General features: G+C 47.3%; 5 protein-coding genes across 6 annotated transcripts; 3 read left to right on the top strand and 2 right to left on the bottom strand.

Moving 5' to 3' along the window:
* The first annotated feature begins 1,370 nt into the window (after nucleotides 1–1,370).
* Nucleotides 1,371–4,163, top strand: LOC101757045 (CSC1-like protein At4g35870). The gene has a single exon (XM_004985729.4). The coding sequence runs from the start codon at nucleotides 1,574–1,576 to the stop codon at nucleotides 3,956–3,958; it is 2,385 nt and encodes a 794-aa protein (XP_004985786.1). The 5' UTR covers nucleotides 1,371–1,573; the 3' UTR covers nucleotides 3,959–4,163.
* A 1,239-nt stretch (nucleotides 4,164–5,402) lies between these two features.
* Nucleotides 5,403–6,191, bottom strand: LOC101762587 (PE-PGRS family protein PE_PGRS16-like). The gene is made up of 2 exons (XM_004987129.1): nucleotides 5,569–6,191; nucleotides 5,403–5,409 (listed from the first exon to the last, which is right to left on the bottom strand). The coding sequence occupies exons 1-2, from the start codon at nucleotides 6,189–6,191 to the stop codon at nucleotides 5,403–5,405; spliced, it is 630 nt and encodes a 209-aa protein (XP_004987186.1).
* A 1,183-nt stretch (nucleotides 6,192–7,374) lies between these two features.
* LOC101756629 (mitochondrial outer membrane protein porin 6) lies at nucleotides 7,375–10,987 on the top strand. Its single transcript, XM_004985728.2, has 7 exons — nucleotides 7,375–7,633; nucleotides 8,166–8,243; nucleotides 8,740–8,807; nucleotides 8,896–9,006; nucleotides 9,540–9,626; nucleotides 9,831–10,039; nucleotides 10,282–10,987. Exons 1-7 carry the CDS (start codon nucleotides 7,390–7,392, stop codon nucleotides 10,586–10,588), a joined length of 1,104 nt encoding a protein of 367 aa, XP_004985785.1. The 5' UTR covers nucleotides 7,375–7,389; the 3' UTR covers nucleotides 10,589–10,987.
* Nucleotides 10,988–11,259: 272 nt separating this feature from the next.
* LOC101755008 lies at nucleotides 11,260–13,053 on the top strand. The gene is made up of 6 exons (XM_004985726.4): nucleotides 11,260–11,699; nucleotides 11,823–11,920; nucleotides 12,153–12,224; nucleotides 12,351–12,475; nucleotides 12,566–12,638; nucleotides 12,799–13,053. The coding sequence occupies exons 1-6, from the start codon at nucleotides 11,441–11,443 to the stop codon at nucleotides 12,901–12,903; spliced, it is 732 nt and encodes a 243-aa protein (XP_004985783.1). The 5' UTR covers nucleotides 11,260–11,440; the 3' UTR covers nucleotides 12,904–13,053.
* Nucleotides 13,054–13,194: 141 nt separating this feature from the next.
* On the bottom strand, nucleotides 13,195–16,189 carry LOC101756231 (putative magnesium transporter MRS2-H). 2 transcript variants are annotated; one of them, XM_022823313.1, is made up of 5 exons: nucleotides 15,584–16,189; nucleotides 14,961–15,370; nucleotides 14,010–14,294; nucleotides 13,504–13,683; nucleotides 13,195–13,414 (listed from the first exon to the last, which is right to left on the bottom strand). In XM_022823313.1, exons 1-5 carry the CDS (start codon nucleotides 15,909–15,911, stop codon nucleotides 13,319–13,321), a joined length of 1,299 nt encoding a protein of 432 aa, XP_022679048.1. In that variant the 5' UTR covers nucleotides 15,912–16,189; the 3' UTR covers nucleotides 13,195–13,318. The 2 variants fall into 2 exon arrangements, with proteins under 2 accessions (XP_022679048.1, XP_004985784.2); XM_004985727.3 differs by having other exon boundaries at nucleotides 13,195–13,683.
* Nucleotides 16,190–20,405: the final 4,216 nt, after the last annotated feature.

Raw genomic sequence — 20,405 nt, 5'->3', positions numbered from 1 at the left:
TCTTTCGTAAAAAAAGAAAACTTGGAAGAGTTCTTTATTAACGTGGGCCAGTGTACATGATGACTAAATAAAATGATAATAATTGGTCGAGATGTACATAAAAACTGTAAAATAATGTTGATAATCGATATTCTAAAACACAATAAGATATACCTTCAAGGGTATCGGTTATGAGTTTTTATTTTTGCAAACTTTATTAGTTTGTACTATAAGATATTGAAACAAAGCTTCAAGTAGAAAATAGTCTCTAGAGGATTCGGTCTCTTTTGAGTTTTGACAATTTAGCAATTCTACTAAGATTGATGTTGATTATGTGTGGGTCAATCTGTAACAAAATTCACAAGATCAGGAACCAAAAGGAATATGGAGTACACCATGAAGTGGATTATATAATATTGCTGTTGTTCGCCTTCTTTTCGTTTGTTTTTGATTTTAGGTAGCAGAGGAGTAAAGAGATAGAATACTTGCTTTACTTTGCTTACACGCATGAGAGAATTTGTCACCGTCGTATTTATGCAAGATGGAAGCATCCCCACGAGAGCAAAGTGATAAACGAGTAAAAGAACTTGAATACAGTGAACGTCAATCTCCTTCCAAGAATATAAGAAATGCCTTATGTTTACTTAAGCATGCGATAAAGAAGTTTAGCCGATGGCCAACTTTAGATCAATGCATCAAGTTTGATGACCCTAATATACTTCGTCATTACTCACCGTCTTTTGAATTGGTATTCACATTTTCTACAAAGAGAATTACAAAACTTAACGGTAGAATAAAACATTTGGATCATATCCGTGACAGGGAAATGCCATAAATAAAACACAGTTGCATCTCTCGAACTTTGACTAACAATATTTATAAAGACTTATTATCTTGATTAAAAAGAGTAAAGAGTTGTATATGAAAAGATTTCGTAGAAGATCTGCGAATTGGTCAACCTATATAATTTTTTAATATGTGTATAAAATTTAAAAATAGTTTATTTATGTCAAATCTAGATAAACTCATATTTCAGATAGGACAGAGTGGTTCATAAGACCGTTGATTTGCAAAATAATGATCTCATCTTCTCACCATTCTTATCTCCATATCATCTAAAATCTTTTGTGGCACGAGTGTCCTACGGGGTAATTGACGTATATCAATATAGATCCTTAATAAAAAGGTTACGAAGCTTACAAATTTACTATGACTCAATCACCCACGAGCAAGTTTTGCAGGTCCCTTAACCACGAGGAATACTATCTTCAAAAAAAACACGAGGCATACTCTACTCCCACGCGACACATGCTAAAAAAATTCTTCGAGAAAATAGATCTCCACCCGACGCGGTGTTCCCACCTTCAGCGTCACGCACCTCGACGGGCAGCGCACGGCGACACGGCTCGTTCACCGCCCCCGTCCCGTCCCGTGATCTAGCCAGCCGGGACCCGATCCGCCACCCGTTCCGCACGCACCCCCCACGACCAGGGCCACGAGCGGCGGCAAGGCATCTCATCGGCGAACGGAATATTTCGCGGTCGGACTCCGTCTCCACCGGAATCTAGGGTTTGCCACCCCGGCGTCGCCCCCGATGGTCCCGGCCGCGGCGCCGCCGGACGCCGGCGGGGGTGGGGACCCGGAGGCGTGGTACGGTAGCATCCAGTACCTCATCAACATCTCCGCCGTGGGGGCCGCCTCCTGCGTGCTCCTGTTCCTCCTCGTCAAGCTCCGCTTCGACCACCGCCGCATCCCGGGGCCATCCGCGCTCGCCGCCAAGCTCCTCGCCGTCTACCACGCCACAGCGCCGCAGATCGCGCTCCACTGCGGCGCCGACGCCGCCCAGTTCCTCCTCTTCGAGCGCGCCTCCTTCCTTATCCTCGCCGCCGTCGCCGGTGCGGCCGTCGTGGCGGCCCTCCCGCTCAACCTCCTTGCGGGGGACGCCGCCATCATCGACCAATTCGCCACCACGACCATCTCGCACATCCCCAAGTCTTCACCGCTCCTCTGGCTCCACCTCCTCCTCACCGCCGCCGTCGTCGCCATCGCCCACCTCGGCATCTCCCGGATGGAGGACGCGCTCCGCATCACACGCTTCCGCGACGGCAACGGCAACCCCAGCGACCCCAATTCCAGCTCCGTGGCCGTCTTCACCATAATGATCCAGGGCATCCCCAAGACGTTGGCTGCAGACAGGACCCCGCTCAAGGACTACTTCGAGCACAAGTACCCTGGCAAAGTTTACCGTGTTATCGTGCCATTTGATCTCTGCACGTTGGAATACCTCGTCCAGGAATTGGGTAAGGTCCGGAACAAAATCTCTTGGCTGGAGGCAAAGTTGGGCGCTCGTGACCTGTTTGATGACTTTGCACACGCCGAAGCAGCTCAATCAGAGGAGCATCGGTTTGTGAGAAGGTGCAAAGAGCTGTGGGTGATGGCATCGGAGAGGCTAGGTTTTACTGATGAGGAAAGGTTGAGGAAATTGCAGACTAAGAAACTTGTGCTTGGAAGCAAGCTATCGGATTATAAGGAAGGGCGTGCCCCTGGCGCTGGCGTAGCTTTTGTGGTGTTTAAGGATGTCTACACCGCAAACAAGGCTGTAAGGGATTTTAAGCTTGAGAGGAAGAAGACCCCGATCGGCAGGTTTTTCCCTGTGATGGAGCTCCAGCTCGAGAGAAGTCGGTGGAAGGTGGAGAGAGCACCGCCGGCTTCAGATATTTACTGGAATCATCTAGGTCTTAGCAAGATGTCTTCGAGATTGAGGAGGATTGCAGTTAACACCTGCCTACTTTTAATGCTATTGTTCTTCAGTTCACCCTTGGCAATCATCAGCGGGATGCAAAGCGCGGCACGGATCATCAATGTGGAGGCTATGGATCATGCCAAATCATGGCTTGCCTGGCTTGAAGGCTCAAGCTGGTTCTGGACCATAATCTTTCAGTTTCTTCCCAATGTTCTCATCTTTGTGAGCATGTATATCATCATCCCATCTGTGTTGTCATACTTTTCCAAGTTTGAGTGCCATCTGACGGTGTCAGGGGAGCAGAGGGCTGCATTGCTCAAGATGGTTTGCTTCTTCCTTGTTAATCTGATCCTGTTGCGTGCCCTGGTGGAATCGTCACTTGAAAGTTGGATCCTTAGCATGGGGCGATGCTACTTGGATGGTCCAGATTGCAAGCAGATCGAACACTACTTAAGCCCGTCATTTTTATCAAGATCATCACTTTCATCCCTGGCATTCTTGATCACGTGTACCTTTCTGGGAATATCTTTTGATCTGTTGGCACCAATCCCTTGGATAAAGCATATAATGAAGAAATTTAGAAAGAATGACATGGTCCAGTTGGTCCCTGAAGAAAATGAGGACTATCTAATGATGCAGAATGGTGAAGAAAGTAATAATTTGACAGCACCTCTGATGCCTGAGCGAGAAGACAGTGGCCTTCTGGATAGTATCGAGGGGCATGATCTTTCTCTATACCCATTAAACAGGAGCTTCCACATGCCAAAGCAGAAATTTGACTTTGCACAGTACTATGCTTTTGACATTACAATATTTGCACTCACAATGATCTACTCCCTGTTTGCTCCGCTCGTGGTTCCTGTGGGTGCAGCATACTTTGGCTACCGATATCTTGTGGACAAGTACAATTTCTTGTTTGTGTACAGAGTTAGAGGATTTCCAGCAGGGAATGATGGGAAGCTGATGGACAGAGTGCTGTGCATCATGCAATTCTGTGTGATCTTCTTCCTTGCTGCAATGCTGCTCTTCTTTGCCGTTCAGGGTGATTCCATGAAGCTACAGGCTATATGTACTCTTGGGATGCTAGTGTTCTATAAGCTGCTGCCTTCTAGAAGTGATAGCTTCCAGCCATCTTTGTTAGAAGGGATGCAGACAGTTAATAGCTTTGTAGATGGTCCCACGGATTATGAAGTTTTTTCACAACCTGACCTGGATTGGAATATGTATCAATCCTGAAGAAAAAACTCAAGATCAATACACTCTTTTGTTTTATTACAGTGACATCTTTTATCACTTGATGATGTCCCTAGTGTACCACAGTCGCTCATTCTTACTGTACAGCTATGTAGATTATCTGTCTTTTTCTTTGTCAGAGGTGACAGGCACATGCAATTTTGATCATGAACCTGGTCTATCTAAACATACTTCAAATTATTCTACACGATGCGGTCATCTTGATTCTTTTAGGGCTCGTTTGGTAGGGCTGCGGCTGTGGCTGCTTTGGGTTGCGGTTGTGGCTGCTTTGGTGAAGCAGCTTATCTGGTAGAGCTGAAGCTGTGGCAAAACGGCTTCTCCTTCGAGAGGTTAAATGTGGTTGTGTGGATTGTTTGTGGATTAATTATTGAATGTTTAACATTACTTTCTAATTTGAGTTCATTACAAATTTAAAAATAAATTAAAGGGATTGTTGTTTAAGCAATAATTAGGCAACCAAAGTAATAACTGACATGCTCCTTACAAGCTAACTGACATGTCCCATTGCATTGTCCCATACAAACTAATAGTAACAAAAATAGACATAATCCGTCCATTGCATTGTCCCGTACAAGCTAACTGTCATGTCCCATTCAAGCTAACAGACATGTCCCATTGCATTGTCCCCCATACATACAAGATACATGATCTAGAAAGGAAGATTGACGTAGCAAGGTTATCTCGGAATTTATCCATGCTCCTATCATCCTTCTAATTGGATGTATCTCCAGCATCTTGAGAAATATAATGCTTTCTATATCTTGAAGGTATAGTGGGCATATAATCGGGATTCCGATCGCATTTGTGGAAATTCTTGTCTTGTGCATGGTTCTCATGAATGAAGTTATGGAGACACATGGTTGCAGCAACGATCATCTTTTGCTTCTCCATTGGGTAACTCGACAAGAGAAGGATTCTCCACTTCATTTTCCACACACCAAAAGAGCGCTCTACCACATTGCGAATACTTGAATGCAAATGATTAAAATGCTCTTGCTCAACATTTGGAGCAGGACCTCTCCTCCAATTTGGCACATGATACCTTTCATCCTTGTATGGTGCCAAGTATCCAGGTCTATTTGGGTGCTCGACATCAACCATATAATATTTTCCTAAATACACATGTAAAATAATATTTTCCTAAATACACATGTAAAAATGAAGGTTGTGGGAGACATGCATTTCTGTACAAACATGAGAAAAAAGATAAACATAGGTCATCCAACATACCCTGAGGGGGTGCGGAAATGTGTCGTGATCATGTCGAAGTGCATGAAAGAGCACATTAGTGTAATGCATAGACCCGAACTGCCCAATAGATGTATAAGTGAACACGCCCAAATGTTAGGAAACAATAAAGCACTTGTCACCTATCAAAGCCAGCCTACTTGCTCAACTTGGCTCATGTCTGTGATTCAACTACCATTCACTGCCTAGAATGCAAACATTCAACTACAATTCCATCAAAACCAGTGAGCTAATATGACATATTTCAGTCAAATATGTTCAGCTACCATTCCATCAACCATCTGCTAATATGCCACATTTCAGTCCATTTCATTGGTACATTCATGCTACAAGCAAGGTCATACCTTGGATTGGTGAGGTCGACATCCACAGATGCAGGAGCAGGAGCTGTCCCAGCCACCGGTGGCGGCCTAGGTGCACGGCCACCTTGCCGGCGAGCTGAGGAGCCCTGATCCGAACCAAAGTTGGCCCAAACCGGCAGCCATTCATCACCCTGTTCGTCGCCTCCAACCTCCTGTGAAGCCGTCACATAGGTGGTCGGCGTCGACACTCCACTAACGCCGGCACGGTTCCAATCCAGCCCTAGAGCCACCGCCGCTGCTCCGACCCACCACTCCAACCATCCTCCGGGCCAGGCGCCGGTGGCCAGGCCCACCGTTGCTGGGGCGCTAACCCACGACCCAGCAACGTGGCCGGTCTGGGTCGCGCCGTCCGCACCCCCGGTGGTTGCGGCTCCAGCCGCGCCGGGGATGCCGAGCCATGCACCCGCGCCCATGCCTGAGGCCACTCCGCCGGCGACCAGCAGCGTGCCCAAGGGACCCGTTGGCAGGCCTCCATGCCACACGAACAGGGATGGAGTGCCGCCACTCACACCGCCGACCGCATCTTCGAGACCACCACCGGATCCGCCCCTTCCAGCCACCGGGGGTCCTCTTCCGGCCAGTGCCTCCGCTGCCTCGTCCTCCATTTTTCTGCCGCCGTCACTGACAGTGAGGAGAGGGAGAGAGGAATCAAGGCCTGGAGAGAGACGTGTGGTTCGGAAAGGGATGAGGCCGGGGTGGTGGCAATTTGCCTATAATAACTGCGACGTCCAGGGGCAATTTCGTACCCAGTCCTGCGCGGAAGGTGAGGAAGCCGTGGGGAGCCAAAAATTCCGGCTTCGCCTCGCTAGTGCAAAATGCACACGGGCTTGTGGGTGCTTCGCGGGCTAAGCCGTTTTTTGGTAGGGCGTTTGGTACAACTTCTCCAGAAGCCGTCAAAGAAGCTGTCCAATAAACCCTACCAAATGGACCCTTAATATAATCTAAGCTCCTGTGACCAGAAGAAATATGTCATGCTTGTCATCCTCTCTCTCTCATAAGTTTCCTATTATAATCGATAGTGCCTAGAAGAGATAAATTTATTTGGTTTGGATACAAGAGGCAATTTTTGCTACTGTGAATAATTTGTGACAGGTAAAATATGGCATGATCATTTGAAGTTCAAATCAGGCTTTACAGGCAATTTGTAACATTTTATGTACACTTTTATGGCATATTGAAGCATTGGCTGCAATTGTTATACTGCTAATTGATGTCCATATCCTTTTCACCTTGTATATGAAACTCAGGTACCAATATAAGATGATTAATTGGGTTATCGATGTGAGTTCTGATTAGTGTTTCGACGAGGCAACTTTCTTGGAGCAGCAAAAATCACTTTCTGAGTTTCTGATGTTCTCGTGCGGTCGTGCAAAACAATTCTGTAAATCGTCGCTTCTGTGTTCGTTAGTTCGTTACTATGATTTGTGATCGTTTTAGGCACTGTAAAACAATTTAGTAAATCACGGCTTCTGTCTGTTACTATATCTTGTGATTCTGTTGACGATGAAGGATGATAATTCATAAACAGTTGAATATGACCCTGTCGTTCTCGTTTTCGGTGTTAGAGCTGTGGGGCCCAACAGTCGGCGACTCCACCTGACCTGTGCGTACCATTTCTGTGTTCCATCCCGTGTGATCACCAAATTTTTTCGCTTGAATTCGACCCTTAAAACAATATTCAAATTTAACGTTTCTACCTGGGGAGAATCTTTCTTCTAGATGCATCCGGCGAGGATCTTGGAGACGAAAGTGAAAGGAAACAGCGAAAGAGAGAGGGAATCCAGGATCCGGAGGCGTGGCCGCATGTGGGCCGTCGTGGGCCAAGCCCCGGACTCAGCGTGCGTTGCCTTGCCGGTGCGGTGCGGGATTCCAAACCTAGGACTCTGCCTCTCCCACTGCAGCCAAGCAAGCACCGCGCCGCCGGTCCCCTCCCTCTACTCTTCTCCCACCTCTCCGCCGGATCCTCGCTCCGCCGCCGCCACCCCTCGTCTCTCTAGGTCTCGTGTTGTGGAGATACATCTGGACGCGGATCGGTTTTCTCCTGTTGGTAAGTGGCAAGCCTATCTCTGCCTCGGTGGATTGACACGGAATCCTTTGTTCTGGTGAGAGTTTGGTTTTTTCTTCTCGAGCGAATCTGGAGCTTCCTCTTCCCCCATTGAGTTACCTGTAGATTTGTGTGCCAAGTGTTGCGCTACTTCGTCGATAACGATTGCGTGGCGCGCTACTAATCTAGTGCATTATAATCCATCCTGTGTGCGTCCCCGGAATCAGCATTAGTTGACTCCGTAGGAGTTGTTAGCACCAAATTTAGGTGCGGGTGCAGTTTGTTTTCCAGATAATTTGGAGGTTCTTCAACTGAACCCGCTGCCCCCGCGTCATGTTCGCCTCTGGTGATGATGTAGATGTTTGTTCTGACTGAAAACCATTGATTGTTTCAAGCGGGAGCAGCTGTTTGTTTTTACCAAAAAAACTCTTGTGTCGGAAGACTAATTTCTGCCTGTTTAGAGGCTGTAGCCAGTTAATCCAGCCTCCTCTTGCTCTGTTGACTGATCATGGTATTAATGTGCACTTATTTTCAGGTCACTGGTACCTTACTAAGTTCAGGAAGATGAGCAAAGGCCCAGTTCCGTTCGGCAACATCGGGAAGAGAGCAAAAGGTTCTCAAAAAGTCCTTCAGATCTTAGTTTTCAGTTGATGCGCTTCATGCCATTCTATGCATTTTGGCAGACAATTTCTGGTGTGATACTTGGCTTGATAATTCGTGTTGTGGCTTGTTATTAGAATGCAGTTTTTCTCTCTCTCTAAGAATGTAGCATTTCTGTTCGATATGCATGGGGTGGTTTTAATAGAATGGCTTGTTAATTGGTTTTAGGTGCTAAGGATTCATACAACCATCACGAGGATTCTTGTGTAGCTTCATAGAGAACGGACCATTATCTAGTCGCTGTGATCTGCATGGATAGGTTATGGGCAGAGAAACAGAAGCCCAATTCTTTGTGAATGTGAATGGCTTATCTATCTCTTCTATAGAATGGCGTAAATGTACATCTGGACCTGTCTGTCAGCATATATTGTATGACACATGCATATACATTTTATTGTCAGATTTCTGTGCTTGCAAACTTCATGTGTTATTACTTCCCCTACTTACAGATCTCTTGTACAAGGACTACAACTTTGACCAAAAGTTTTCTTTGTCGACGTCTAGCAGCTCCGGTTTGGTAAGGGTTTAATGCTTATACTTCTCATTTAGTTCCTCCCGAAAACTCTTTGAGTTTATTTTTCTGATAACCTATGTTTTTGTCATAGAATCTCACGGCCACTGGTGTGAGGATCAATGAAGACTTCATTGGTGATATACGGACACAGCATAAAAGTGGTAGAACCACTGTTGATGTCATAATTGATAGTGATTCTAAAGTACGGTCCTTGTAAACTTTGTTTGTTTTTCTGCATTTGAATTCCTTTTGCGGAGCTTGGTAGCATAGGTTCTCTGTTTTCTGGATCAGGGCTGCTAATAGTGGCATTGTTGTCACTAAATATCTTTCATGAGACAAACATATCTTGGCATCAGAAATATTAGATCACTTGCTTCATATATGCTATAGGGATACATGCATCAGCTATGTAAGCAGCAAACATACACTGCTAATAAATTCTGTGGGCAGGTAATAGTGTTAAATTTAGCTAGTTGTAAGCATCTAAAAGTGATGCCTGTATTAAACTGGATCTCCTTCCATTTTTAGGCTAAGAAAGATCTGCCAACTTAGAACTAGTGGATTTCTGAATTTGAGTTATAAACTGATGCGGTTAATATGCCATTTCTACCAGCTGCATTTGTGCATTCATAATATTTATTGCTTCATATTCATGTTTGCTCTAGCCATGGTCTTCCTTCATGTCTGCATTAGATATCCTCACTTGTGTTCTTACTGGAGTCCTCTTGTTTGCAGGTGTCAACCACAGTCACTGTTGATGAAGCACTCACTGGTTTGAAGACTTCATTCAGCTTCAAGGTTCCCGATCACAAGTCTGTTAAGGTTAGTATCTTTTGAAGTAAGGAGGAAACATCAGCTTTACTGAAATACAAAATGAGCAGTCCAATCTTAACTGAACTGTATTTGCCTCACATATTGTGTTTATTGATTACATCAGTGGGCTAATGATCTGCATTTCAACCCACCAATTTTCAGTGAAATATTTTTTTTATCATTGCAAATACTTACTGTTTTTTCGGCTGACAGCTTGATCTGCAATACGCTCACAATCGTTTTGCATTGAATTCAACCATTGGTTTGACATCAGCACCTTTGGTTGAGCTGGCTGCAACTGTTGGCACGAGTGAACTTAGCTTTGGTGCTGAGGTTGGATTTGACAGTACTTCAGCTTCTGTTACCAAGTACAACTCGGGGATCGGATACAACAAACCGGATTTCTCTGCTTCTTTACTATTGTAAGCTCCACAAATTTATGCTTTCTGTTTAGGCATATATGGAAATTTGTGCATTGCTCTTGATGTTATAATCAGTTACATAATCTCTGGTCAGTGTACAAAAGTTAATCCATGTCTATTCTAGTTTGTCATTTTGGTCTTTTCCTTGCCTGAAAGATTTTGCATGTTTGGCAGACAAACAATATTTTCTTAGCAACCTCTACTTGTGGGCTGACCAATCTTTCCACATTTTTGGTACATAGAGCTGATAAAGGGGAGACTTTAAAGGCGTCATATATTCACCTTTTCAATCCGACCAATGGTGCTACAGTGGCGGCTGAGGTAACACACAAGCTGAAAACAAAGGAGAACTATTTCACCATTGGGAGCTCCCATGCCCTTGATTCTTCTACATCACTTAAGACGAGATTCAGCAACTCTGGGAAGGTCGGACTTCTCTGTCAGCATGAGTGGAGGCCAAAGTCCCTCGTGACTCTTTCAGCCGAGTATGATCCGAAGGTGGTGCGTTCGCCTTCAAGATTCGGCGTGGCCATATCAGTCAAGCCTTGATGAGTCCGACTTATCTCCTGTAAAACAGTACAAGCGTCACATACTGTCTCCAAGAACATAAGCTTTGGAGCAATACCTAGAACAGCTCTCCCATTTTAGCCTTTTTGGAAACCGTCTGGGAGTTGGACTTGTTTTGTGGAATGCTTCCATCAGAGCCAACTCCACACCGAGAATTGAAAATACAGAGGTTTGTATTAGAGCAGAAGCTTTTACTCTTTGCGATGTTTTTCCCTGTTTTGCTATTCAAGGCAAATTGATTTTGGGGGCGATTAAACGCCTAAGGGCTTGTGATCATGAGGATAGTTGACAACTCTGATGATAATGGGGACACTTGTACCCAGCGACCAAGGAGTAATTACTGGGATTGTTCCCTATTAGTCATTGATTCTTTTGCTGAAATTCTTGTTCTGAGTTTATTCTCGTGAAATTCATGTATTTAGATACGGCCTTAGTTTTGATTGCTTGCTGGTTCTTATGATAGGAGTTGAATGCGACTAGACTCGAGATGAGCCGATGGTAGCTTATCGCGCAGCTGGGGCGGAGGCCTGCGCTGCGTGTCCTAACGCTGCAAGTCCCTCGTGACAGCATCGGGTTTATTGTTCTCACGAAGAGCACTCACAGGACCACGCAAGCACTGGCGCGTGTGCTCGCCTCACTTCACTTGGCCGGGCTGTCTCCACGCCACGATCCCCCACATCCCCTTTTGGCCTTTTCCCTCCTCTCCTCTCGCCGCCACCTGCTCTTGTTCTATCGGTCTATCCCTCCGCGTCGTCGGGCATCTCACGACCGCCACGCCAAGTCAAAAAAGATCGAGTAGCCAGTAGGTGGTAGTTGTGCACGACAGCACGAGGGATGGTGGCCGTGCCTACCGCGGCGATGGCGAGCTCGCTTCTCCTGCGGCCGCGCGCCTCCTTCCGGCGGACGCTCCCGCCGCCACCTCCTTCCAGCCGCCGGGCATTGCCGGCCACGCTGCTCCAAGCCGCGAGCACCCAGCAGAAGCAGCCGGGCCTTTCGGCGAGAAGCTACGAGGGCGAGCGGCGGCAGCCGGCCGGGACGCGGCTCTACTCGCTGGCGCCCTACCCTCTCCTGCTCGCCGCGCTGCTGCCTGGAGGTATGCACGGAGCCTTGTTCTTTGCCTCGGTTTGTTCTCTGCGAGTGCGCGCTCGCTCGGTGGCCGGTGCTGATGGCTTTGCCCTTTCTTCGCCGGCGGTTTCGCTTGCCTTGTTGTGGACAGCCGAGCCGGTGACGGCCGTGTTCGCGCCGTTCGTGGAGCTGGTGAAGACGTTGGACCTCCCCGGCTGGCTCGTGCACTGGGGCCACCCAGGCAACATGGTACTGCGTCTTTCGTTCCCCTTCGTTGCATTCTTCACGTCTCACGTTTTTCAAGTTCCCAAACAAGTTTGGAAATCGGTAGCAACCTTTACTGTAAGAATGCTGCGAGATCGAATTCTGTGGCTGCCAGAGCAGCGATGTAGATGAACTGACAGAGCTGGATGAGCCTAGCTGGTTTGGTTGTATCTGTACCTGCCTGATCCTATCCTAAGTCTGTGTTCTTTCTTTTCAGGCTGTGGTGCTATTTGCAATGGGTGGCTACGGGACATACCTCGGCTTCAGGATCAAACTATCAGATGATCCAGTAAGTAGTATTCAATATTCACCAATATGGCCAGTTGGCCACTTACATAAGCAAAAGTGTACCTTTTTTGCCTTTTGCCTTCCATTGAGAACACTTTTAAAATTCGGGAATGGAACCTGCATACAGGAAGAGAAGGCCAAGGCCAAAGATCTCCATCCGAAGCTCCTGGCCGGCATGTTCTTCTTCTTCGCCCTCGGCGCTACAGGCGGTGTCACCGCTCTTCTTACCTCAGACAAACCAATCTTTGAAAGGTACTGCTTTTAGAACTCAGAATTCAGAATACCATCTTCCTTCTGCGAAGCTAAGGGTCGCCATCTGAATTTTCTGCGATGGATTCACAGTCCTCATGCAGTAACTGGAGTCATCGGCCTTGCACTCTTGACCATTCAGTCTATTCTTCCAAAATTATTCGAGGTAACTTGAGAAGATACATCAAATGATCACATCAGTTCAATATTTTGCTTTCGCAATTCAAATCTGGCTCATCGAAAACTACTGATCTTTTCAAGGAAATAGTCTAAAATGTCTGATGATTTACATAGCTAGCATGAATAACTTGTTTCTCTAATGCCAGGGGAACCCAGGGCTTAGGACTACACATGGTCTACTCGGCAGTGGCATCATGACTCTGTTTCTAATCCATGCAGCATTCGGCCTGCAGCTTGGGCTCAGTTTCTAACTTTTGGCTAGAATATCTTGGGGTTTGCTTCTTTCTGATTGTTTTTGGAGATTTAACCGACTCTTGTTATTATCACACGAGGCATCCCCTTATAAAGAAAAATAATGTAAGAGAAAGCAAATTTATTATCCTTGTCTTTGTTCGTGATTATAGTAAATGTTTTCGGCACATAGCAGTTGTATTCTGACAAATCTGAAGATTGGGTTCTAGGCTATCAATGATTAAAAAAAATCCTTGTAGTATACAGGTATGGCAGCATGCATTGCATGATGAATGCCGATGCAATCTCCATAAAGAAAAGAAAAGAAAAGGGGGTTTCTTCTTATGATTTAAAGCATCAATATGTAAAATATTCCATACAAGATCTTAGTCCTCGACTATCATATACCCATAGCAATGTATTGCTAATCTCCAGTCAGGAGGAATTATGAAATACCTGTCCAGCTGTCACCAACATAATGGCCCTGCTTCCAAGGGTTTCTCTAAGTATGGTCTTCAACTGCCAAGTAGCCTGTTCCTCCAAGCATATGTGAACAACACGATTACGACCAACAAGCAGAAAGATGAGGTAGCCCCAACAAATGGCCAAAAAGGACCTACAGCAGTGTTCTCATCACCATTGTGAGGCAGGTTCATGGCAAATGATGCAGCTATCAATGTGTTGATCGCTATGCCAAAGGATACGATGATCAGGGCCAGATGGAACTGAATAAGTTGATTGCGTTGGTTGTCAAGTTGGATGTTGATGTAGTCTTCTGTGTCAACAATATATTCTCGAACCTGTTAAATGTACCAAAGAAGAATTATCTGCATGATCAAGATAGGAAGTATAGCCCTCTAGCCAAAAAAAATGCTAAGCTTCCATCAGTCCAATGAAACTGCAACAGTTTACTATGAAAGTGCAAAGGAATTTGGCTGGATTTTCCATTTTCACTAGCTTGCTCCACAATAAATAAGAAGAAAAACCTTCTGGATAATGGCGATATGATGATATAATGGTGAATAAGCACAAATTTCCAAAAATGATACTGATTGTGAGGTATATTGTTGTTTCAAGGAATGCCTATGCAAACGCAGTACAGGTTGGGAGAAAGAAAAGAACAGACCATCACAATCCTGTTGCGAATTCCATCCAGCTGCATGAAATAGGATTCAAGTAACATCTCTAGGTTTCCAGCATCAGTGTCCAGTGGCGCACTTGTAGCAATGCCCATGGCTTGGTTGGTAATAGGATTTGGTCTAGCCAGGCTTGTCTTTGAAGGAAAATTGCTACTTACTGCAGCAGAAACCAGTAGAGCTTGATCCTGCTGATTTTTTGCTTGCTTCCATGATAGGGGTAGCTGTGCCATGTTTTCATTATGATCCAGAAGATACTCTACTTCATCTCTGACCTGCAAATTTAAGAAAACAATGTCGAATATTATGAAAAGGAAGCGGCTCTACACATCATAAGGATTATTACAAAAGTCTTTTAGTTATTAAAGAACAGATTGGAAGGCTTTGTGGAGTATGAGAAAGTCTAGTATGATATGAATGATAGATTAACTTTTGTCTTTCTGTGCCTCTTCAAAGATTCAAACATAGCTAATTTCATCAACGCAGATAAGTGATGTTTTGAACATCAGCATAGTCTCCAAAGTGCAATTTTGAAAGCTAATTGTTGATGTACTATAATTATGGAACCTGATAAACTATTACAGTTTGAAAACACTTTTTTCAGACAATGCTACACATTATCATTTTTCATATGCCTATTGCATAAACTAAATATTCATAAAGATATAGGCAGCAGAAGTTAAGCAAGTTTGACTACATGCATCCCAAAACTTCATTAATTATTTTATTAGATGGAGCACTTGTTATGTGTCCTGCTAATCAACAGCAGACACACATGCTGCAGATGTTATTCTTAAGAAATTCAAAAGCTACATGCACAGTGGGAATGAAGCGAACAATACCGGTACGTTTGCAAAAATTTGAAATGAAACGTGCATAAGACTTCAGATTTAAGATACAAGAACTCAAGAAGTGACCAAAATATGTATGTCTAACTATACCTTGTGCACACCAGCAAGCAGGGAGGTGAGATTGCTTTTCAGGCTCCGAACACGCTCGAGGTTCCTAGTGCTCACATTCTTAGTCAATTCATCCAGCACAAATACTGCATGCCTATTAAGATCAGATAGGCTGGAACGAAATGACGAGCATACAGCTTCTAGGGCGAGCTCCAACACCTGAAACTCAAATGGAAGCTCACACTCGGCACCAGTTTGAGCATGCTTGCCATCCAAATTATCCACTTGCGTGGCACCAACATCAACCACCATGCTCTTCAAAGGGAAATGGTGCCTCAATTTATCGATGAAAGGGATAACCTCCTGGGCAAGAGGTTCCAGCAGCAGGACTTCATCAGCAGTCACAATAGCTCTTATGAACTCTAGATTGATTACCATAGCCTTCTCTCTAGCTGCCAAACAGGCAAAATCTAAGGTTAATCTCACCAGTAACAAATATGACTCATGATATGCTAAAATATTTCTACGAATAACACTCCACGACATGCTAGAACGAGGATATCATATTATCATTACACATTAATGGACCAATGACCTGTGCCACACTATTTATTTTTGTGCAAGGCACGGATCCAAAATCTGAGAGCATCAAGTCATCAACTCACCGAGGATGCTGGGGTAGCGGGAGAGAAGGGGTCCGATGACGCGGAGTTCGCGCGTGTGCACGCCGGAGCGCTCCACGACGAAGGCCTTGTCGCACATGAACACCTCGCAGCCGCCCCACCGATCCATCCTCATCCACAGCCGGGCGGGCGCCTTATTCCTCCTCCTCCCGGCGAAATGCGGCGCCGGCGGTGCGAGGGGCGGCTTGGGAAGGGACGGGAGGCGGCGGAACGGGCGGGAGCGCTTGGAGTGCAACGACGACGAGAATGAAGCGGAGGGGGAGAGGAAGGGAGGCGGCCTCCTGCCGCCGCTGCCGCACAGCCTCCCCATCGCGGCGGCACGGCGAAGACCATAGTGGGGAAGGGGCGGAGAGGTAGCGGTGGGGTTTTTGGTCGTGCGGGGAGACGGGGGCGGAGCGGCGGAGGCAGCCGAGAGCGAGAGGTTTGGCCGCGAGCGGCGCGCGGTGACTGCCTGACTGGCCGTTGGGCGGATGGCGCGGCCGGCGAAGCCGACGGGGCGTGTACTTGAAAAAAAAATGGAAAATATTCATGGTTTAAGAGTTGACGCTGATCTCAGCCCAATTAGAGGCCCAAGATTTCCGAAATACATTGAACCCACCAGAGCCTATTTGCGTTTGTCGATCCACCGCGAAGGGCCCAGCTTTTTTATTTAACACAGCCCATGTACAGAAGCCTGTGGTAAGCCGAGTCTGCCAATTTCAGATGAGCGACCGAGTGTCACCGTCTCACTGACACTACTAACAAGCGTTGTTCGCAACTTGCAGTGACGCACTGTGACGTGGTATCACCATTTTCAATGCCCCAAAAACCAAATCAACCCAAGAAACATTTTTTCTAAGATTCTCCTGTCCGAGTGCTCTTCAGTTGTCTGTACGACAGTACCTTGATTCTTTGAAGGATGCCACTACACTATTATCCTCCATCGTACTGAAACTCTGAATCGCTCCATCCGTTCCGGTCATTTGCTGCAGCCTGCCGGACGAATCAATTCCTTTTCAGACGACGATAAGGAAGCAGCTGAAAATCCCAGAGCAAGCCAGCCAGCCTTTTCAGAACACCAACAAAACGTCGGGATGCTCCGTCCCTCGGCGCAGGCTTCGCCAGTCGCCGAGCCGGGCCGGCGAGGCCGCAGGACGACGACCAACCAATCAACCGTGGTTGCTCGCCGATGCCCGCAGAGCGATTCGGTTCCACCGGCAAGGAACAACGATGCCCGTTAGGAATTTCTCGGTGTCCGCGATCGTCGAGCCGCTCGGCGATGAGCCGATGACGACGTGCTTGATCCCATTGGAGGTGCACGAGCAATGGGGCGACGCCACGCGAGGTGAGCTCCATCCATCGGAAAAGCGAAAGGAGGAGGCGGCGGCAGGCAGCCGGCAGCGCGCGTGGACGGGTGATTGGCCGGCAATACGGTGCCGTCGCGGTGGCCCGTGGCGCGCGCGGGGCACGGCAATTTCCAAGTGTTTTTACGCGGCGCGCACGTACGGCGGGAGCGCCCCTGGACTCTGCGCACTCCAAGGCGATCGGTCCACGAGCCTCGCGACGCGTGCGCCCCTGATCTTGCTATACTACTCCTACTGTGCTGTGCAAACTGCAAATCCACTGGTCCCTGGAACGAGAAAAGGCAAGCGGCCAAGCGCACTCGCCACGGGCACTCCTGCTTCTCGGACTCTCCCTAGCTCCCTGCCTCATCTTTCACCTTCTACAGCACTGCCGGCTCATACGACTGTAGCTGTACGCAACGGTTTTGCTTCCGAGAGAAATTTACAAGCAATTGGACGGCTGTTGCATGAGTATACGAGCACTCGACATGGAGTACGTATCTCCCAAGGAGGAACAGGGGACACAGGGCGCGTCAAGTACATGAGAAAATACAGATACAGTAGGGTAGGGCGCGACCTGTTCCTCCTCGGATGCTGAAGAGACACAGGCAGCAGGTTGCAGGTACCCGTGAAACGAGGAGGGGCTTGCGGTCCCACCGCGCAGAGGGGCGCCTTTCTTTTACCTTCTCGAGCGCCTCGGGCTCCGTCTCCGTCGCCCTCGCCTGCGCGGCTGCGCCGGTGCTTGTCCACGCTCTCCGGCTGCCTGCCGCGTGGGCCCGACCACCGCACTGGCGGCTCCGTCCAGGCGGGCCCGCAGGTGGCGCTCGCGGCCAGAGATACAGATACGGAGAGTCCTACCCGTCGTGACCCTGACTAGGTGGGTGGCCCGCACGTCGGGGCAGCCGCGGCGGGGGTGCCATCATGGGGAAGGTACGCGAGGAATGAGTGGACGTTTGACCCAGCTTCCGGCGCCGCACGTGCCCGGCTGGGCCTGGGCGGCTGGCGGCGGCGCGCATTTTTGGCGCCAAGTTTTGGCGGGAAAGGTTCGGTTTTGGCGGTTTGAGCGTCCGGGGGCCGAATCCGCGGCGGAAAGACGGAAGGAAAGGGTTCCGTCCGTCCATCTCTCTCTATTTCTATCTGGCTTTCACCATGGGCCATGGACCGTGCCACCATGGTTGCATTTTCAGTCCTTTCACGTCTCACCGGCAAGCGTCGTGTGCTTCGTAAGCCTGTCGTGTTCACCACGAGCTAGAAGAGTACATTCCTACACGTACAACTGTAGTGCAAGCACTGACGCGTGCAGGTTCTACGACCAAAACTTTGTACGTACATTTCACCTCGACGAAAATGGACACAGCCAGCGTACACTGCATATACACGCCGCATACCATGTACTACTAGAGAGTACAATGCAGCGATTGTACTGGAGCTGGCTGCAGGCATCGGATGCCATGCCGTACCCAAAGGCCAAAGCCTGCTGCTGCCGCAGCCTGCACCACCTGGCACATTTTTACCACAGACATAACCCTTGCTCACTGCTAAATTCTAAAACTCAAACTCGAAAGTCCCCGGGGGCATGCACGCATGACGCGGTAAAGCCATTTCGGCCGTGGGAAAAGGCGGCTTTTCTGCTCATCGGCTGGGGTCAGCTCCCAAACGTGGAAAGATCGCAGCTTTTCAACACGGGAAGGGAACGGGACAAAAACGAGCAAAGGCTGTCAGTGGGTGGGGCCGGCCAGTATGGGCAGCACAAAAAAAAAATCACCGTCAGGTCAACAGCATCAACAGGGCGCGCTGCGCCAGCTTGTGGCCGTACACCGACACCGTAGACCGTATCCTGATCGTCCAACAGCATAGGCAGCTTGGCCTTGGCGCTTGCAATGGGCTGCTACCTCGAATGATCGCTCAGAGCTCGTGCCAGCTTCAAGAACTCATGCTGCGAGCCGGTGATCTCGGCCACCTCATTTGTTCAAATGAATCCCAGTTACCATCGATATGTGATCTAAGCATCTAGACAGATAGCTGCAAGCATAGGTTAGGTTCTTTGCGTACAAGTAGTCAAGTAGGACCTGCTCACCCCGTAAGAGTTTTCGATTCGGCGTTGATGTTTTTGTTTGGGTTTTTATAGATTGTTCAAGGAACTGAAATTGTGGTATTCCTTTTAATGGTAGATGACGGGTCTGTTGACAGCGATGAGATTGTAGTGGTTCGGCCTTTTCGAAAGTGTATGTAAGAGACTGCGCCTACACTTGACTCAGAAGAAACGGTAGACAGCTTCTTCTGGAGGTCGTGGAAAAGGTTAGAAAGCAATCATGTGATCCAGATTGTCTCGTATTTTTACATGTTCGAGATGGATGGAAGTTTGAACTTGCGAGGCAAAAGAAGGAAAGAACGTTGGTTTTGGTCATGTGATGATCACAGTCCAAGAAGAGAACCATCGGCGATGGATGGGAGTGAAATCTATGCATGGATGGACCCCCTTTTTTAACTGATGCAGCCAGAGAGAGGACGCGGGGCACTCACCAAAGCGAGGGGAATCTCTTTGAAACTTGCATCATTCCGATAGGACACAGGTCGTGTCGTCTGGTACGCATGCCATGATGGGGGTGATGTGATTCCGGTGGGTACGACCTGCTGTGTGCACCAATGCGATATTCCCCGACCCCGTAGCACAGTGTCATGGTTTTGTATATTAAATTTGATCAATTATAGATAAAAAATAGATAACAAATAAATACCATTAGATTAATTATGAAATGTATTTTCATAATAAATTAATTTTGAGTCATAAATATGAATAGTATTCACTGGTCAAACGTGAACTACTTTTGACGGCACGAAACCCGTAGTTACATTCTTTTCCGGACAAGGTTAGTAGTTGGTACGGGAGGGGAGAGTTACAATTTAAGATCCTCCTAGAAAGGCTAATAATACAGCTGGCTGTTGGCTGTGAGTATCTTTGCAGCCTATCTCTTAATCTACTCATATACTAGTGAGCTCTTAAATATCAATATAAGGCTCACTTATCTCTCTTACAAAATTTTTTGGTTCTTGTGTCTAAGCGGGCTGTAAGTTTACAACCTGCTTCTCCTCTCTCTCCTTTCCTCTCTCCTCCACCTCAGCATTTAGCCTACTTACAATCTGCTATTATACTTTAGCTCTCGTGGACGGATGGATTGGTCCATTTTGTAATGAATTCAATTCATCTGTATTTTAAAATCACTGGTAGATTAATGAATGGATCAATGGAAAGCGTTGCCTACTATGAGCCCGTTCGCTTCAACTCATAAGCCGGTTGAAAAGCTGAAACGGCTGATTTATTGTGAGACGGTTGAATAAGCTTAAGTGAACCATTTTAGCCGGTGGGAAGAAGGGTGCAGCAAACTAGGAAGGGCACGCGCATAGACGCGCATGCATGCATGGCACATCGGCCTTGCACATCCTGCCTGGTGCCTGCACTGCGTGATGAACAGGGCGCGGTG

This window comes from Setaria italica, chromosome IX (genome assembly GCF_000263155.2).
Source record: "Setaria italica strain Yugu1 chromosome IX, Setaria_italica_v2.0, whole genome shotgun sequence".
Lineage (NCBI taxonomy): Eukaryota > Viridiplantae > Streptophyta > Magnoliopsida > Poales > Poaceae > Setaria > Setaria italica.
This window is presented reverse-complemented; position numbering and strand designations above follow the sequence as displayed.

Bases quoted from the DNA above. Each gene is read 5' to 3' on its own strand.
- LOC101757045 (XM_004985729.4), top strand. From the start codon at position 1,574: ATGGTCCCGGCCGCGGCGCCGCCGGACGCCGGCGGGGGTGGGGACCCG.
- LOC101762587 (XM_004987129.1), bottom strand. From the start codon at position 6,191: ATGGAGGACGAGGCAGCGGAGGCACTGGCCGGAAGAGGACCCCCGGTG.
- LOC101756629 (XM_004985728.2), top strand. From the start codon at position 7,390: ATGTGGGCCGTCGTGGGCCAAGCCCCGGACTCAGCGTGCGTTGCCTTG. The intron at 8,808-8,895 runs GTAAGGGTTTAA...TTTTTGTCATAG, and splicing joins CGTCTAGCAGCTCCGGTTTG to AATCTCACGGCCACTGGTGT. The intron at 9,007-9,539 runs GTACGGTCCTTG...TCTTGTTTGCAG, and splicing joins TAATTGATAGTGATTCTAAA to GTGTCAACCACAGTCACTGT.
- LOC101755008 (XM_004985726.4), top strand. From the start codon at position 11,441: ATGGTGGCCGTGCCTACCGCGGCGATGGCGAGCTCGCTTCTCCTGCGG. The intron at 11,921-12,152 runs GTACTGCGTCTT...CTTTCTTTTCAG, and splicing joins GGGGCCACCCAGGCAACATG to GCTGTGGTGCTATTTGCAAT. The intron at 12,476-12,565 runs GTACTGCTTTTA...ATGGATTCACAG, and splicing joins GACAAACCAATCTTTGAAAG to TCCTCATGCAGTAACTGGAG.
- LOC101756231 (XM_004985727.3), bottom strand. From the start codon at position 15,911: ATGGGGAGGCTGTGCGGCAGCGGCGGCAGGAGGCCGCCTCCCTTCCTC. The intron at 14,295-14,960 runs GTATAGTTAGAC...TTAAATTTGCAG, and splicing joins TGCTTGCTGGTGTGCACAAG to GTCAGAGATGAAGTAGAGTA. The intron at 13,684-14,009 runs GTCTGTTCTTTT...TACATTTAACAG, and splicing joins TTCGCAACAGGATTGTGATG to GTTCGAGAATATATTGTTGA.